At 48.1% G+C, this 17,418-nt stretch overlaps 1 protein-coding gene across 2 annotated transcripts; it reads left to right on the forward strand.

Annotated features, from left to right (window-relative positions):
- Window positions 1-59: 59 nt before the first annotated feature.
- Window positions 60-17,091, forward strand: SLC35E3 (solute carrier family 35 member E3). 2 transcript variants are annotated; one of them, XM_070622019.1, is made up of 5 exons: window positions 60-623; window positions 1,431-1,541; window positions 6,053-6,211; window positions 9,954-10,036; window positions 14,619-17,091. In XM_070622019.1, exons 1-5 carry the CDS (start codon window positions 222-224, stop codon window positions 14,803-14,805), a joined length of 942 nt encoding a protein of 313 aa, XP_070478120.1. In that variant the 5' UTR covers window positions 60-221; the 3' UTR covers window positions 14,806-17,091. The 2 variants fall into 2 exon arrangements, with proteins under 2 accessions (XP_070478120.1, XP_070478121.1); XM_070622020.1 differs by having other exon boundaries at window positions 66-623; window positions 14,827-17,091.
- Window positions 17,092-17,418: the final 327 nt, after the last annotated feature.

The raw sequence follows: 17,418 nt of genomic DNA on the forward strand, positions 1-17,418 counted from the left end.
GAAGCGCGAGCGCCCCGAGTCACGTGGCCGCCGCAGAGGGGCGGGGCGCGCGACGTGCCGCCGCGTCGCCCAGGCGAGGGGCGGCGGCGGAGCATGTGCGCGCGGCGGCGGCTCCCGCTCCCCGGGCGGACCGAGAGGCGGGCGGCGGCGGGAGCGCGGCGGCGGAGGGCGGGGGCCGGGCCGGGCGCGCCTCGCGGAGGCTGAGCGCCGGCGGCGCGGCCATGGCGTCGTTGGCCGACCGGGTGCGCGGCCACGGGCGCATCGCCGCCGGGCTGCTGCTCAACCTGCTGGTGTCCATCTGCATCGTGTTCCTCAACAAGTGGATCTACGTGCACCACGGCTTCCCCAACATGAGCCTGACCCTCGTGCACTTCGTGGTCACCTGGCTCGGCCTCTACGTCTGCCACAAGCTCGACGTCTTTGCCCCCAAGAGCCTGCCGCCCTCGCGGCTCGTGCTCCTGGCGCTCAGCTTCTGCGGCTTCGTGGTCTTCACCAACCTCTCCCTGCAGAACAACACCATCGGCACCTACCAGCTGGCCAAGGCCATGACCACGCCGGCCATCATCGTCATCCAGACCCTCTGCTACGGGAAGACCTTCTCCACCAGAGTCCGGCTCACGCTGGTGAGTGGCCTCACTCCCGGGCGCCCGGACCGTCTGCCGCCAAGTGGGGTGTGACCCGCCGCGCGCTCCGTCACCGCGAGCCCCGCCCGGGGCATCCGAGAGCGGGGCGCCCGGGCTCGTTGCGGGAGGTGGAGGAAAGCAGCGGGGCGCCCGGCGGGCTCTGGGCCCGGAGCTGTGCCTGTCTGCTTTCATGACCGCTGTTTGATGGAAATCCTTAAGTGCCGGGATGGGTGAGAAAGCGAGGCTGCACTGAGGCCTGCGATTCGGTGTATCCGAGTATCTGCACAAACTCAAGCTGGAAGCAGCCCCCCTCCCCCGAGGGCGTGAAACCGTGGGGGATAAACCTCAAAGGGCTCGCATAAAATATAAGTCTCAGAGCATGTCTGCAGCGACAGACTGCAGAGGTTTCGGCGTTTTTAAGAAGGAGATGGGCTAAAATCATTTTAGCACTTAACCACTCATAAAGTCTTAATGCTGTTATTATATGTGGATGTTATATGTTGTTTAGCCACTAGTTTGGGTCCTTTTACTCATCTGTGCGTGCGTGTGGTATTCATTTCTTGCAAAATGCAGTCCACCAACTCAGTCTTTTACCCAAAATTTTAAATAAAATTAAATGTGAACATAAATAGAGAATTATGTTTTACTTTGAGGAAATAGAATTAACGGTTTTTTCAAGTAGAAAAAGTTTATAGAGGTTCATTGTTTCCCAGTGATGTTTTTATCATTAACCTTGTAAGAGGTTCCTTGTATTCATGAAAGGAATGCTCTTGAATCTAATTTCTTTTTACCTCTTTTTCTTTACAGATTCCTATAACTTTAGGTGTAATCCTAAATTCTTACTACGATGTGAAGTTTAATTTCCTTGGAATGGTGTTTGCTGCTCTTGGTGTTGTAGTTACATCCCTTTATCAAGTGGTTGGTAATTTTTTTTTCTTTATGTGCTTTTTTAGCAGATTTCATACGTTTTGAGGCTGTATCCCAAGGTTTAGAAAATACGGTATAGAGACAGGAGACCAGTAGACTGTTGGGAAGAAAGCATGATTGCATGCACTGTGTGACTCAGGTGAAGAGAAGGAAGGAGACAGAAACTTGAGTGTGTGATGCTTGTGAGATACCGCGCACCTCTTTGTAGGTGGACGGTACCTGTGCTTAACAGTCTGAGTCTGGGGTGATGTATTACTTTCTGGGAAATCTTTCCAAAATGAATAGTAAGACTTTTTACTTGAGGACCGAGTTCATTGTTTATATTTGTCGCTTACTCTCTAGTTATAACATTATTCTGAAGGAGTGAGTACACTTCCAGAAATTTGAGGAGGAAAGGAAAATTTCAGATTTATAAATCTTTGCCTCAAAAAATATGCTGCTGTTACAACTTTTATATTGGCTTCTAATAATTTGTCTGTGTCGATATTTACGGCAGTGGGTATTTCGGTTCTTGTGCTAGCATAGTGTCTTGCCTGTAACGGGCATTCATTAAAAATTTCTTCATGGATTCACTTTATTACCATAAAGTCTCAAAAAGTGTTTTTTCTTATATAGTGGGGAAAAAACTCGGTGTAGAGTACAGTGAAACAGTATTTTCTCTATACTGAAAACCCTTGCAATGGAAATTTTGGGTGTGCCTGCACGGGGAATCAGTCAAAACGTGTAACCAATTTTACTTTTTCTACAAACATCCGCTGGTTGTAAACTAAGACATTCTTGTTATGAATGTTAGCAGTTTAATAATACAGCCTTAGCGTCTTAACCTTTCTAGTACTGATCCTTTCAGAAACATTGCGATGGCAAGTTTGTTGGGTTGAATACGTTTTTTAGTGGCAGAGAAGCAGCTTAAGTAGAAGATGAGGCCGGTGGCAAAGGCTGGAGCACAGACTCCGTCTTGTCACTTGACTCCAATAAAGTCTGTCTTTTACTATAGAGTAATCAGAGGACACTCAGCTTTGTGCTTTAAGAAAATGGTATTTGAGCATACTTCAGGGGGCTTAAATTTTGTTACTAAGTACAGTATGTGAACATTCTTACTTATCTTTTTTGCTTAGTGGACTTTTTCTTTTTTGCCTGGTATGGATTAAATATTTACTAAATAGAGCAAGAATTTTGTTTATTGAACATTAGAATTTCTAGTATTCCTTATACATAATTTCAATTCAGAATACTCACTGTCCATGCTAATATGACCATTTTTGTTCATACAAGTCTCAAAATTGCTATAGATTAGAACCAAAGGATTCTTATCCCTCAGGTAGATATTTGAAATGAGATTGACCAAGGACTGATAGTGGACTAACAAATGGGTGAAGTTTTCAATTATCAGTAATTGGTAAAAGTACTGTTACAGAGTAGGCATATTCCCCCAAAATTCCTTTTAAAGAAAGTTGTGTTTTCCCATTGGATGCAGGTGTAATTTCTAGATCCTTTCTTCTTATACTGGTGGGGCATGAAAAGGAGTTAAAAGATGGTGATCAGACCTCAGCTTTAGTTATAGAAAGAATGATGTCTTGGGGCCAGCCCAGTGGCGTAGCAGTTAAGTTTGCACATTCCGCTTCGGTGGCCCTGGGTTCACTGGTTTGGATCCTGGGTACAGACCTACACAGAGCTTATCAAGCCATGCTGTGGCAGGCGTCCCACATATAATATAGGGGAAGGTGGGCATGGATGTTAGCTCAGGGCCGGTCTTCCTCAGCAAAAAAGAGGAGGATTGGCAGCAGATGTTAGCTCAGGGCTAATCTTCCTCAAAAAAAAAAAAAAAAAAAAGACCATTGTTCAGTTCATTCCTTCAGCAGACTTTTCTTCTGCCTCATGGTCAGCCCTGAGGATGCCATGATGAAAAGCAGCTGCAGTCCAGCGTTGGAGACACCCGTGGACAGCTGACCACAGTAGTGTAGCTCAGGGTCTGAGGACGGCTCTGAGGAAGACAGGGAGGAGGTGCAGTTCTGCAGGAGGGTGGTGAGGTGAGACTTGATGGAAAAGCTAACAATTTACATTAAAGGACCCACTGGAATTTGCTTAGCAAAGAAGCAGAGCACAGGGCTGTCTTGGCGATGATGTGTGAAAGTGGGGAGCATTTTTGGAGAGCTTGACTCACTTGAGGAGGCTGGACCCTAGTTGAGGAAAGATGAGCCTGAGGGTGAACGGCGGCAGAGGCCACACTGATGCTGGGGAGAGGAGGGTCGCTGGGGTGGTAACTCGATCGTGCTCTGTGTTCTAGAAAATCAACTCCAGTGACAGCGAAGGGTGAATAAGAGAGGGAGACAGGCAGAGCGCTCCATGGTTCAGGGAGACAGGAACAGGGACAGTGGTAGTGGATGAGGGAAAACAGACTCCAGAGGCCTTTTGGAGCAAGAATTAGTAGACCTGACTGAATGGGAGGAAAGCCAGGAGTCTGATCCTTGGAGGAGGTTGTATCATTAATTGTCGGAGCAACACAGGAAGAGCCAACTTGAGGAAGGAAGTAATGAGCTTGATTTTGAGCAAGCTCCTCGTTATCTAAGTGAAGACAGCCAGTGAGCTGTTGAGAGGTGAGTTAAAGGATGCTCAGGGAAGGAGGTGAGAGCCGTAGATGTCAGTAGATAGTAACAGAGATCAGTCAGGAGGCAAAAGAGGGAGAGCAGACATCTACCTGAAGATAGTGAGCGAGGGGACAGTGCAACGCAGAGGTCAGGTTCTTCCAGGAGAGATGGGAGGTTCTGCAGGGAGCTCCAGCAGGAGGGCCGAGGGGCATCCTCTGGATGTGGCCATTGACCGTGCCAGTGCCCTTTGGGAGAGCAGTTTCATTGAGGGGGCAGGGCAAAAGCCAGGCTGCACTGCGGGAGGGGACAGCAGAGGCCTGGAGAGTTGCCACCGCACCAGGCACATCTGTGGCAGATGCGCAGCTGCCTGGGGGCGCTGCAGGAAGGGAGGGGCGTGCGTCCAGCCTCTGCGTCCACTGCGGCGTCCCAGGCAGCGCACAGCAACAGAATAGATCCTTTGTCCCTCCTGTTCACAGAAGACTCTTAGCTGAGGCTGGCAGGAGTAGGCTTCAGATTTCCTTCCCTTCTGTTTTTGTCTTGGTGAGTGTCTGTAGACTTAGAGTTTATGTAACAGGATACCCAGACCTACAGGAAAAAGAATTATGTAGGACAGTTACTCAAAGGCCTGGCTGTTCGTGCCAGATCGTATTCGAACAGTCCTATCAAGCTTTCTTTTCTTTTAAAGATTGGCACCTGAGCTAACAACTGTTGCCAATCTTCTCTTTTTTTTCTTTCCTTTCTGCTTTTTCTCTCCAAATCCCCCCAGTACCTAGTTGCACATTCTAGTTGTGGGTCCTTCTAGCTGTGTCATGCTGGATGCCACCTCAGCATGGCCTGATGAGCAGTGCCATGTCCGCACCCAGGATCAGAACCAGTGAAACCCAGGCCGCCGAAGCAGAGTGTGTGAACTTAACCACTCGGCCACAGGGCCGGCCCCTCAAGCTTTCTTTAAAGCCGCCTTTTCAGTTATATTTGTGAAGCATTTTTGGGGTCTGATGGGACTTGTGGCTTTGAGGTGCTGGCTTTGCTAAACGAACCACTCTTCTAGGATTCGTGACTGTCTGATTTATTGAAGTATGTTGGTGGAGGATACCCACAGAAAATCCTCCATCAGGAGGAAAATTCCTTCTATTGATTGGCTTTTCCAAAGTGAATGAAGGACCTCACACACCTTTCCAGCCGCACACATGGCAGCCACCTGGAATAACTGGAATTCTTGTCCATCTCTCATTAGCCTGCCCTGCCCCTGGTCGTCTTTGGGGAGGCCATTTTTAGAAAGTAGTGAAGTCCAACACTGCATCTGTATTTCTATTTATCACCTACGTTTCCATTCCTGCCTCATTTCCCAACATCTCTGATGCTTGGGGCCCCCGTAGGCAGTGACTTTCCCCATTTAGTAGCATCAAGAGGGAAGAGGGGGGGCTGGCCCCGTGGCCGAGTGGTTAAGTTCACGCGCTCTGCTGCAGGCGGCCCAGTGTTTCGTTGGTTCGAATCCTGGGCGCGGACATGGCACTGCTCATCAAACCACGCTGAGGCGGCGTCCCACATGCCACAACTAGAAGGACCCACAACGAAGAATATACAACTATGTACCGGGGGGCTTTGGGGAGAAAGAGGAAAAAATAAAATCTTTAAAAAAATTTAAAAAAAAAGAGGGAACAGGGTTGTTTTCCTCCTTCTTTATAATTGAGAGGAAAAATAGATTATCCGACATTGAATAAGCTTTTTCATCCAAGGTGCTTAAAGGACATTCGTGTCTATTATTGATCTTTGAAATCTTGTAGACTAATTGGGCATTTCTTCTCCCCTAGCCCTGCCCCATGTTCCCATCTTTGTGGCTAGAGTTGCATCTTTCATCTATTAAGTGATGCTATTTTTTTTTTTCCTGCCTAACTTGTTTTATGTCCTAATTCTCAGTGGGTGGGAGCCAAGCAGCACGAACTGCAGGTGAACTCGATGCAGCTGCTGTACTACCAGGCTCCCATGTCGTCTGCCATGCTGCTGGTCGCTGTGCCCTTCTTTGAGCCGGTGTTTGGAGAAGGAGGCATATTCGGTCCCTGGTCAGTTTCTGCTTTGGTGAGTTCTAATTGTTTCAGCATCTAAGAAACAAGATAATAATCCCTCCATTATCGATGCACTCTTCAGTTTTCAGAGCACTATCTTGGGTCCGTTCTCACATGTAATCTTCGTAATCACTCTTTAAGGGAGGCAAGGTAAGGGTTAGTTTTCAGATGATGAAACTGAAGCACAGAAAGGCTAAGGGACTTGCCTAGAGTTGGACAATTTTTCCGTGGCAAAATCAGGACTAGAATTCAGGTTTTCTGATGCCTGGTTACTGTTCTGACCCCACCAAGCTATCACCACAAATAATTTCGGCATTTTGTTTTTATTTTTTTACAATGAAAATGTAGCTTTATTAATTTTGTTTTAATAATATAAATAGTACGTGCTCATTGTATAGATTTTGAATACACCTAAAAATATAAAGAAACTAGAGGTGCCCTAGAATCCTGCCACACTAAGATAATCACCTTTGCCATTTTGACGATCATTTCATGGATCTCTTTTTCATAAACGTGTAGACACATGCACATGTGTGTGATTTTATACACATGGAACATCATATATACGCTGCTTTTATCATGGATTCCTTTTACCCAGCCCTCTACCTGTCCACACGTCAACATCCCATTACTCCAGCCCTGTCCCTCGATGTGAGTTACGTTAACATTCTTGTGTTTGTTCTTCCATACTTTTCTCTCTGCTATACCTGCCCATATAAATACACAGTGTGCATGTGCATTTATACATACATTGAACATTTGTTTCCTTTACAACAGTGGGATCAGATTATGCATGATTTTCTGTATCTCACTTTTCTCACTTAATATCTCATGATAATTTTTTTTTTTTTAAAGATTTTATTTTTTTCCTTTTTCTCCCCAAAGACCCCCGGTACATAGTTGTATATTCTTCGTTGTGGGTCCTTCTAGTTGTGGCATGTGGGATGCTGCCTCAGCGTAGTTTGATGAGCAGTGCCATGTCCGCGCCCAGGATTCGAACCAACGAAACACTGGGCCGCCTGCAGCAGAGCGCGTGAACTTAACCACTCGGCCACGGGGCCAGCCCCTCTTGTGAGAATTTACCAAAATCATTCTTTTCAGTGTTCTCGCCACTGTGAACAGTGTTGCAGTACACATCCTTGTACCTGCGTCTGCCTGAACTGGCACTTTTTCCCTGTGGAATAGAGTCCTAAGATTGAAATTGCCAGATCAAAGGGATGTGTGCTCTGGGGACATTTCAAGTTAGAAAGTGTAACCCCCTATTTAGGGAAAGAAGTTCTGCTTCTCGTAACTTTAACCTTTGGAACAAAGCCAGTAGGCACGTCCTTCCTGTTGGTGTTCATTTATCAAACGTGCATGGCCCTGACTCTGTTCCAGGCTCGATTCCAAGCACTTTGCAAACATTAACTCACTGATTCCTCAGAACGGCTGGATTGGGTGGATGCTCTCATTAGTCCTGTATTTACCGAGAGACAGAGTTAGTGCCTGATTCAAGATCCCACAGCTCACAAGCGGAGCCAGAGTCTGAGTCCATGCGCTCTGGGTCCAGAGTCGGTGTTCCTTGCCACCGCGGTGCTGCCTGTGAGCAGACTGACGGCTGGTCCGCGTTCATACCCTTTGGCGTACACCCTTTTCTCCAAGTCACTCGCACCAAACTGTTCATGTGTAGCAGTTCCACAGGGTGGATTCAAGTGTAATCTGCTCTGTGGTTTAAAAAAGGGAAGCAACCTGTGTTAACCCAGACGCTGCCTTAATCTACATAACATCTTTTAAAAAAAGAAAGAAAGAAATCACTGTACCATCTCAGATGATATTTCCGCTTAATTTTACAAAAGTTCTAGTCATCTTGGTTATCTGGTCTTCAAACCATCGCAGCTTAGACACTTGGAACAGAAGGGGAGAGGCTTTTTGCGATGGGCCTTTTGACAGATTTGAAAAGAGGAAAGCAGCAGCAGGACTGTTAAAAAAAAGTCAAAGGAGCTGAGAGCACAGCAGCAGGAGGCAACGTCCCTGACGGCATCCGTCTCTGAGTGGACCCTGTCGTGTGTGAATGATGAGCCAGGTCTGCAGGAAGTGGGGATGTACCATCCTGCGAACCCAATAAAAATGACACTGATACCTTTCTAGAAACAGGTTTAAAATCTTTAGGACCAGGTTGCTCTTAGCTGAAAATTTAATGGACCTTACTGTTGTAAAACAAGTGAGATAATAGTCTTTTACCTAATAGGACACAAATCCCAGTCCTCTAGGCCTCTGACTGCATCTAGAAACTGGTAAGACAGCCCGGGGACAGAAAGAATCTTCACCTGAGACGTGTTTTCTTTGGAATTTAACTTCTTAATAATTCAAATGATAACTAATATTTGATCTCAATTCTCTTATTTTAGAAATGGAAAGTGGTTTATTGCTTTTTAAATAAAACGGTGGGGTGGGTGGTCCAGGGGGGTGCAGTGGTACAGCCTGCTCTGCCCGCCCTCGGCCAGGTGGCTGCGTTCGCTGTCCCGTGCACGCACCTTGGGCCTTGGCTCCGAGGTCGCTGTCCCGTGCACGCGCCTTGGGCCTCGGCTCCGGGGTCGCTGTCCCGTGCACGCGCCTTGGGCCTCGGCTCCGAGGTCGCTGTCCCGTGCACGCGCCTTGGGCCTCGGCTCCGAGGTCGCTGTCCCGTGCACGCGCCTTCGTCCTCAGCTCCGTGCTTTGGCTGTGCTGCCTTTGCTGCTGGACATCCTACCCTCTCTGCTTTCTTTAATCTCTGTGTACATTTGAGACCCAAAGACTTTTCTCGCTGTCCCAGCCCCAGATGACGTCTCCCGCCTAGAGGATCACGTGGAACTTATTGTCTGTTTGCCTGTGAAGGATGTTTTTTCTTTTATTACCTGAGCTGTAGGTGTGGTGTTGCCCCCTGTCTCTCAGGTGGTTAGGAGGTGGCACAGCACAGTGGGTTATGAGCAGGGACTCCAGGACCAGATTGCCCTCTGGGCTTAAATTTCACCCTTCTGCTTATTAGCTGTGTGTCTCAAGCAAATTGCTTTCCCTTTCTGTGCTCCGTTTTCTTGTCTGTAAAAAGGGATGATATTTTACTATCTTGTGGCTGTTTGTGAGGATTAAATGAATTAACATATAGGAAACATTTAGAATAATTCTTGGCACTATGTAAGTGTAAGCTATGATTGGCATGAATTTTGTTATGTCCTCAAGTGGTTTCTCAGATCTTTAAGGGCAAGAGCCTGTTGTGTTCCTCACAAGGCCTGGCCTGGTGTTCTGGATATCCAGTGAATGCTTATTGATTAAGTAGAAACAAATGTGAGCAATTCAATAGAAAAACATCTGGAAGGATATGTGCCAAGGTACTAAGAGTGGTGCGTGGTTGGGATTATAACAATTCCTTAGATCCTTTTTACTTATCTTTATTTTCTGATTTTTGTATAATGAGTATGTATCACTTTTATAATAAATTATTACAAAATAATTTTTCTTCAGATGGATAAGAAAAAATGAACCTGGAAATTCACATTCAGAGATAGGATATTATTGGAGAATTTTCCATTGAATTTTGTAGACGAAATTACATTTCTGAATATTATTCATTGTCCTGTACCCTTAATGCTTGGTGTCTTCCAAACTGGTTTTCGCTTTTAAATCTTGTCTTAACGTTTGATATTTGAGTCTTTCGAAAAGCCTAATGAAATGTGTTTTTACCTGACGATGGTAGTGATTACAGTTGCTTTGCGTTAATGATATTTTTGGTTTATTTGTAGCTTATGGTGCTGCTGTCTGGAGTAATAGCTTTCATGGTGAACTTATCAATTTATTGGATCATTGGGAACACCTCACCAGTCACGTATCCTTTTCCTAATAACTTAAAAATTCATAGTCTTTTATATTTTCCAAAACTGTCACATTCATTTCCTTATCTGAGTCTCACACTTACTATTGCATGGCCTGAATTAAGTAGGGAGAGTCATTTTTAACCTTTTACTACCTCATTTCACATTAGAGTCTGCACAAATGTAAAGAAATATGAACTGGGGAAATATTAACTTTCTGTATCTTGAATGCTTTTGAATTTTTGTAAGTAATAGGTTACCTTTTCCCTTATCAAAATTAACATGGAGGAGCTGGCCCAGTGGTGTAGTGGTTAAGTTCACATACTCCACTTTGGCAGCCTGTGGTTCGCGGGTTCGGATCCCTGGCGTGGACCTACACGCTGTTGATCAAGCCATGCTCTGGTGGCATCCCACATACAAAATAGAGGAAGACTGGCACAGATGTTAGCTCAGTGACAATCTTCCTCAAGCAAAAAGAGAAAGATTGGTAACAGATGTTAGCTCAGGGCCAATCTTCTTCACCAAAAAAAGAATAATAAGATGGAGCTCTGTGGTTTGCACGTAGTGGGGTTACATAAATATTTGTTGAGTGAATAAAGGGATGGACGCTTGGTTTTTCGCTCAGTTTTCAGTTATCTGTAGTAATAAAGTAGAGGTATGGTTAATCCAGGTAACCAAAGATAATTTCAGACCATTGACCTCTGACTTTATGGTTTTGCACTTATTTGGATATGAATGTGCCTGTTTTCTCAATCTTCCTTTAAATCAAGAAATGAAGTCATACCTTGGAGGTCTGATCAAACTCCACTGCCCATTTGTAACGTTCTGCTTCTCATTCGGTTTCTGCCCGAATTTCACTCTGCCTCCACTCTTGAGCACATGCAGAGAATGGATCTCCCCACATGAGAGGTCATGCTGCATCCGAGTGTGCTGAATGACATGCACGGGGGAACACTCAGGTGTCACGTGCTTGCCAACTATGAATAAATAGCAACAGTAAGAGCAGTCTCTTAGAAAACCAGCATTGTTGGAAACACCGTGTGTCCTGGGCCCTTTAATTCTCACAGCAGCTCTGTGAGGCAGGCCCCCTTGTTTTATGCTGCAGAGAAGGAAGTGGAGGCGCAGAGAGGTTCAGTAACTCACCTAAGATCATACAGCTCACAGCGTGGCGGCCAGATTTGAACCACGCGGTCCCGTCCCGGAACTCGTGCACCCTGCACCCCGTCACAGCATCCACGTCTGGGCCCTCATTCAGAGCACTCGTTCAGTCAACAGATGCTGATCGAGCGCCCACTGTAAACCATTCACTGACATCATGAATGTGTCAATACTGAATGTCTGTCATATGTCAGGCACTGGGGATGCATAGTGAACCAAACGGACGAAAATCTCTGCTCTGACAGGCTTAAATTCTGGTGGGGAAGCAGACTGTAGACAAGGAAAATAACAAGTGTCCTCATGCAGGGTTAGACAGTGTTAAGTGCCGAGGAGAAGAGGATATGAGATCTCGGGGACAGGGTTGCAGTTTTATGGGGGGGAGCCAGGAAGGCCTGTGCAGAAGGGACTGGAGTAAAGAGCTGGGGAAGTGCGGCTGCCCCGTGCAGGTCGGGAGGAAGAAGATCCCGGGCAGAGGGGACAGCTGGGGGAGTCTCAGGCAGGGGGGGCCTGTGCAGCTGGAGCAGGACATGCAGGGCGGAGTGTGCTGGGGCTCCGAGGGGGCAGAACCAGATTGAGAAGAGCTTCTGTGTCAGGACTGTTACTCCAAGGATGACGGGCAGCTGTTGGAGTTTTGAGCAGAGACATGACCTGGTTTTACTCATGTTCTCAGAGGATCACTCTGGGCCGCTGTGGAGAATAGACTAATGCAGGCTTTCCCAGCCCCAGTGCTGTTGACCTGTTGGGCCAGACAGTTCTTTGTGGCAGAGCCCTGTCCTGTCCACGGGAGGAGGTTTGGCAGCATCCCCGGCCCCTACCCGCTAGATACCAGTAGCCCTCCTTCCCCAGTTGGCACAACCAGATGTGTGTCCAGGCCTTGCGCAGGTGGCACAGTTGCCCCTGGCCGAGAACCACTGGGCTAGAAGAGGCAAAGGGAGAAGGGGACCTCCGGGAGGCCACTGCAGATCCAGTTCACAGGTGACGCTGGCGTGCACCGGGTAGTAGCTGGATGCAGTGGGAGGCGATTGGATTTGGGGCACGTTTTCAAGCAGAGCCACCAGGTTTTGCGACGAACTGGCTGTGGAGAAGAAGAGAGGAAACAAGCTTGACTCCCGGGGTTCGGCCTGAGTACCTGGGAGGATGGAGGTGCCGTCACCCGGGACAGCACAGCCTGAGGGAGTCAGGTTGAGGAGGAAGAGCAGGTGCTCAGTTTTGGGTAAACAGGTCTGAGAGCTCAGGGTCGAGGTCTCACTGGAGAGAGTCCAGGGTCAGTAGTGTGTGGACGTGGTTTGCAGCAGTGAGGCTGGCTGAGGTGAGCAAGCCAACAAGGGGAAAAAGAAAAGACGCCCAGGCAGTGAGTCCGGGGTCACTTCAGGGTGGAGAGTCCAGGGAGATGAGAGGAGCCGGCAGAGGAGGAGCGAGCAGGTGGGCGGAGGGAGAGTCCACCCACCACTGAGGCGGAGGGGTCCCCTTGTCCGGTGCCACTGACCGGCAAGCGTGAGGACGACGGGAGACCGATGGAGAGGTAGGAAGGGGGAGGGTACCGGTGGTTCTGACAGAGCTTTCAGTGAGTTGAGGGGAAGCTTGACCAAGGCAGACTGGAGAATTAGAGGAATTGGGAATATCCAGTGTGGACTGTTCCTTTTTTTAAATTTACAAAAGGATGCACTGAAGGTTTTTTGTCTCTTTTTTTGAGCAGGTTTGCCCTGGGTAACATCTGTGCCAATTTTCCTTTTTTTTTTTTTTTTTGCTTGAGGGAGATTCTCCCTGAGCTGACATCTGTTAGCTCTTCCTAGAGGAAGAACCATCTCCCTCTGTTTTGTATGTGAGCCGCCACCACAGTGTGGCCACTGACGGACGACTGCTGCAGGTCCGCGGCCGGGAGCCAAAATGAGGCTGCTGAAGCAGAGTGTGCCAAACTTAACCACTAGGCCAGGGGCCGGCCCCTGCAGAATTGCTTTAAATTTGCCTTTCCTCTAGTAATATCTTTAACGGATCGTGAGCTCCTTAGGAGAGACGCTGAAGCGTCAGAGCTGTGTGCTCGGGGATGCTCGTGACTGAAGGTGGAGCTGTTCTGTGATGGCCGGAGTCAACCCCCTTGGAAGGGCCTCCCTCCCTTAGGAAGTCCCCTCTGTCAGGACAGGTCCCTGTGACATGGCCACGCTCCCCTGCCCAGAGGGGACTTCAGGTGCTTAGTTGGGCCCAGGACAGAGGAAAGGGCCAGGGCGTGAGGTCAGACAGGGAGTGCGTGCCCAGCTCTGCCCGCCGTGGGCCCGAGCCAGCTGTGGAGCTCTCAGCCTCACCCTCGTCCCTTACGACGTGGGGGAAAGAAGGGCTGCGATGCTGGGCTGTTGGGAGGGTTTGAGAGAGCAGGTGTCAAGCACCTGGCAGAGGTTTATTATGCAGAAATCCTGTTCCTGGTGACTGTCACTGCAGCTGACACACATCGTGCTGGCTGTGTGCTGGAGGCTTAGCGTGTATCCACCTAGTTAATCCTCACAGTAACCCTGTGGGCAGCTGTCCTCTGTCCCCAGTTTATATAGACGAGAACACCGAGGCACAGAGCAGTCGCTGTTTCTAGTGTCATTCTTTGGAAGAGTAGACGGGTACACATCAAACATCTGAAAAATAACAAAGTACTAATTTATGTAGAAAAAACACGTGTACAGTGTGTAAGGAAATCATTTTTAAAGGAACGGTGTGTGTGTGTTGAGTGCCTTAAAGGAACAGGGATTTGGAGGCCCCGTGCACAGCAGCGAGTTCCTGGCCGTGCACTACCCTGGACGTGGACTTTGGAGTTACACAGCCCTGCCTGTGTCTGCACTCCAGCCCTGCCGCCTGCGGGCTCTGGATCCCAGGTCCCTACAGCCCTCGGGCCTGCACAGTTGTGGAGTGGGAAGGGTGGGACTGCAGGGAGGGTACACGCGGACCTGCAGCCAAATGGCATCACGTGTGTGCCCGGCACAGCGCCCCGTGTGTCGCTCATGCTCAGTGTCACTCCCTCCCCTTGCCCTGTTCCCCCTAAACCTGACGTACGGGCTGAGTCGGCTCTCCGGCGCCTTGCACACCTCACCCCTCAGCTGAGGGGCGCTTGTTAGGAATGGCACCATCAAGCTTCATCGTCAACTGCTGTCCCTCGTACCTCCTCTGTCCCTTGTTCTGAATTCCTTTCCCAGCCTGACCTTGTAGCCTCTTCTCCTCGTTGAAGGTCAGCAGGGGTAGCCGGGGCAGTCTCCTGTCGCTGATTGAAAACCTGCGTGAGGAGGCGAGGGTTGCCCCGGCGCTTCCCTCCGTGCCCGTGTGCTGTAGCTGGGGCTGCTGTGCAGTCCGTGCAGTCCCTCCCGCCACAGGAAGCCTGTGCTTCACACGCGTGTGTGCATGTGTGTGAGTGTGAACGTAACATCCCGCTTGTCATCCTTTCCGTCCTTATCGGAGCCTCAGCTATAACATGTTCGGCCACTTCAAGTTCTGCCTCACTCTGTTTGGAGGATACGTCCTGTTTAAGGACCCGCTGTCCGTCAATCAGGGTCTCGGCATGTTGTGCACGTTATTCGGCATCCTTGCTTACACCCATTTCAAACTCAGCGAACAGGAAGGAACTAAGAGTAAATTGATACAACGTCCTTAACCAGATTTTTGTGGAGAAAAGAAAGTCACCCCAAGAAGATAAAAAAAGTTTAGTGCACGAGTTACTTTCAAAGAAGAAAAAAATGCTGCAGAATTCATTGAGTGATGGTTTGCAAGAAGGAACACAAAGGAAATTTTATTCATAAATATGACTTTCTCTTTTACAGAACCTTTTTTAAAAAACTTAATTCTCTAAAACAATGGCTCATGCTTCTTTTCAAAGATGAGTGTATGAAGTCGGGTGGGGGGGGCCAGTGTGGTCACACCAGTGAGGTCGTGGATACGGTTCTGCAGCAGGGGCTGAGGCAGCCGTGGGCTTGCCCGACGGCCGTGTGGCGGCCATGTGTGTGCACAGTCCTCTGAAGAAGGCCACACGGGCTGCCCCCCTGCCGTAGGGGGGCCCCAATGTGAGCGAGAGTATGATCTCACCAAAGTGTTCAAGTCAGAATTTAAATCTACCATTTCTGTTTTAGCTGGTTTAGTTTAACTTCCTGTTTATTTATAGAAATGAAGTATCATTTATAGAAAGGAAAGTGGAGTAAAGAAGAGCAAAAGACAAAATCCACTTCTAAAAGCACCTTTTTCTAGTAGGAAATTGCTGTAAGGAGTTACACGTGGTAAAAAAGCTGCAGTTCAGGTAGGTATTCTCTTGTTTCTGAGCTCTCAGTGAACTCTAGAAACGATGAATGGAGTTAAAAACAAGGCAGCTCCGTGTTTGAATGGCCCGAAGACCGTCGGTGGAGCTGAGCAGGTTTCTTCCTGTCCTGGTGGCTGTTCTCTGGCCTCTGAGCAGGTCACATCGGAGATTTCTCGGCACCCCCTCCCTGCTGGCGCTCCCCACTGCGGCTGAGGTGTCCACGGAGCCATCTCTGACACTGAAGGATCTGTGACTGTCCAGCCTTTCTGAGGTGGCCGAGGGACACTTACGCAGCAGGTCAGGGCAGATGCTGTCTCAACACTAAGCAGAAAGCTGGTGAAAATATGAGGAAAGAGGGGGAAGAGAAGCAGGAAAATAGCCAATACTTGACTAGTTCCTTGAGTTTTTAAAGGGATAATTTTACAAAACTAGGGTACGAGGGAAATCCATGATTTCCACTTAAGGAAATTTAGTGCCATATGTTTAATCGCAGAACGTCCTTCTGCCTTCCACCTTCTTGACATTTGAGCATTAACAGCAGTTGCTGGGGGCGGCCCGGTGGCGCAGCGGTTAAGTGCCCATGTTCCGCTTCACCGGCCCAGGGTTTGCTGGTTCCGATCCCGGGTGCAGACGTGGCACCACTTGGCAAAGCGTGCTGTGGTAGGCGTCCCACATATACAGTAGAGGAAGATGGGCACAGATGTTAGCTCAGGGCCAGTCTTCCTCAGCAAAAAGAGGAGGATTGGCAGCAGTTAGCTCAGGGCTAATCTTCCTCAAAAAGAAAAAAGCAGTTGTTGATAACCTCTCATGATAAATTGACTGAGACAGGTAATCCTCTTGTAATATTTCTTTTTCTAAATGTTATTTGTAAGCTTTAAATGAGAAGACTCTTAGGAGGACAAAGAGCCATGTGTATAAAATACACCTTTTAGGGTTTTGTCTTGGCCTGTTTGAAATGAAAAGCCACTGAAAATCTATTTTGACGGGGATTTCAACACATCATTCTGTTATATGATTACTATATGTGATTGTGTTTTTGTTTTAAATCTTCTTTGGTTCTTCTCAGTTTCCAAAGATGTATTTTATCGTGCTAGGAAGTACGAAGCAATTTGTCTCACCAGATGAGCCTCAGGCCTTAACGTTTGTCTAAGTAATGTTCTCTGTGTATGTTTAAATTAACATATAATTATTTCCCCAAGGCAGGAGACAGCATTTCAGCACAGTGAGGATTGTGTGACTTCCGTGCGCTGACAGCTGTGTTGGTTGTGCCACGTACAAGTTCTTCTCGACTGTAAATGCAGCGTGTGTGTGTGTGTGGGTTGTAACAAATGGTGTCAGTAGGAAGGCAGTGAACGGTTGGAGCAAGATAGGCTGGGTACGTACCTGGAAGTGGATAAAGTATGTGCTACTGGAACTGGAATCTGACCCACATTCCTTGCGCTGAAGATGCTCTTCCCACTGAAAAGGAAGTTTCTTGGGGAAAACTGCACCAGTTGACCGGGACCAACCACAGAGACAGACCGGAAGGCAGGGCCGCGGAGGCACACGCTGTCCTGTTCCCGATGGAGCCGCACTTGTTTCTTTATCCTCTGTTAAGTGACTGAACTTCACTTTTTACCCGTTACAAATAAAGAGAACCTGATGTTTGTACTTGCGTGTTGCCTTTTAGAACCGTTGGGAGAAGGGCCGCGTCCCTGTGCGTGCGGCGGCAAGGCTGGCCAACGCCGGCTGCACGGCTCCCAAGCGCGCAGAATCTAGTGAACCAGGTCCTCGTCTCCCTTTTAAAATAACGTAAAGGAGAAATCTTTCTCTGGGAAGTGAAGCAAGCTTTCTTGTGTTTCATTTTTAAAAATACTTGTTAAACCTTGCTATTTTTAAATCAATCATTGTGTTTTTTAAAACATTTATTTGAAAGCACCAACGTTAATCCAGCACTCCACAGTGACTCCATCAGTAAATAGTTGTTGGGTGAATAAA

Source organism: Equus przewalskii, chromosome 5 (genome assembly GCF_037783145.1).
Source record: "Equus przewalskii isolate Varuska chromosome 5, EquPr2, whole genome shotgun sequence".
Lineage (NCBI taxonomy): Eukaryota > Metazoa > Chordata > Mammalia > Perissodactyla > Equidae > Equus > Equus przewalskii.

Excerpts from the sequence above, each read along its gene's own strand:
- SLC35E3 (XM_070622019.1), top strand. The coding sequence starts at position 222 with ATGGCGTCGTTGGCCGACCGGGTGCGCGGCCACGGGCGCATCGCCGCC. Across the intron at positions 1,542-6,052 it reads TTACATCCCTTTATCAAGTG|TGGGTGGGAGCCAAGCAGCA; the intron begins GTTGGTAATTTT and ends CCTAATTCTCAG. Across the intron at positions 6,212-9,953 it reads CCTGGTCAGTTTCTGCTTTG|CTTATGGTGCTGCTGTCTGG; the intron begins GTGAGTTCTAAT and ends GTTTATTTGTAG.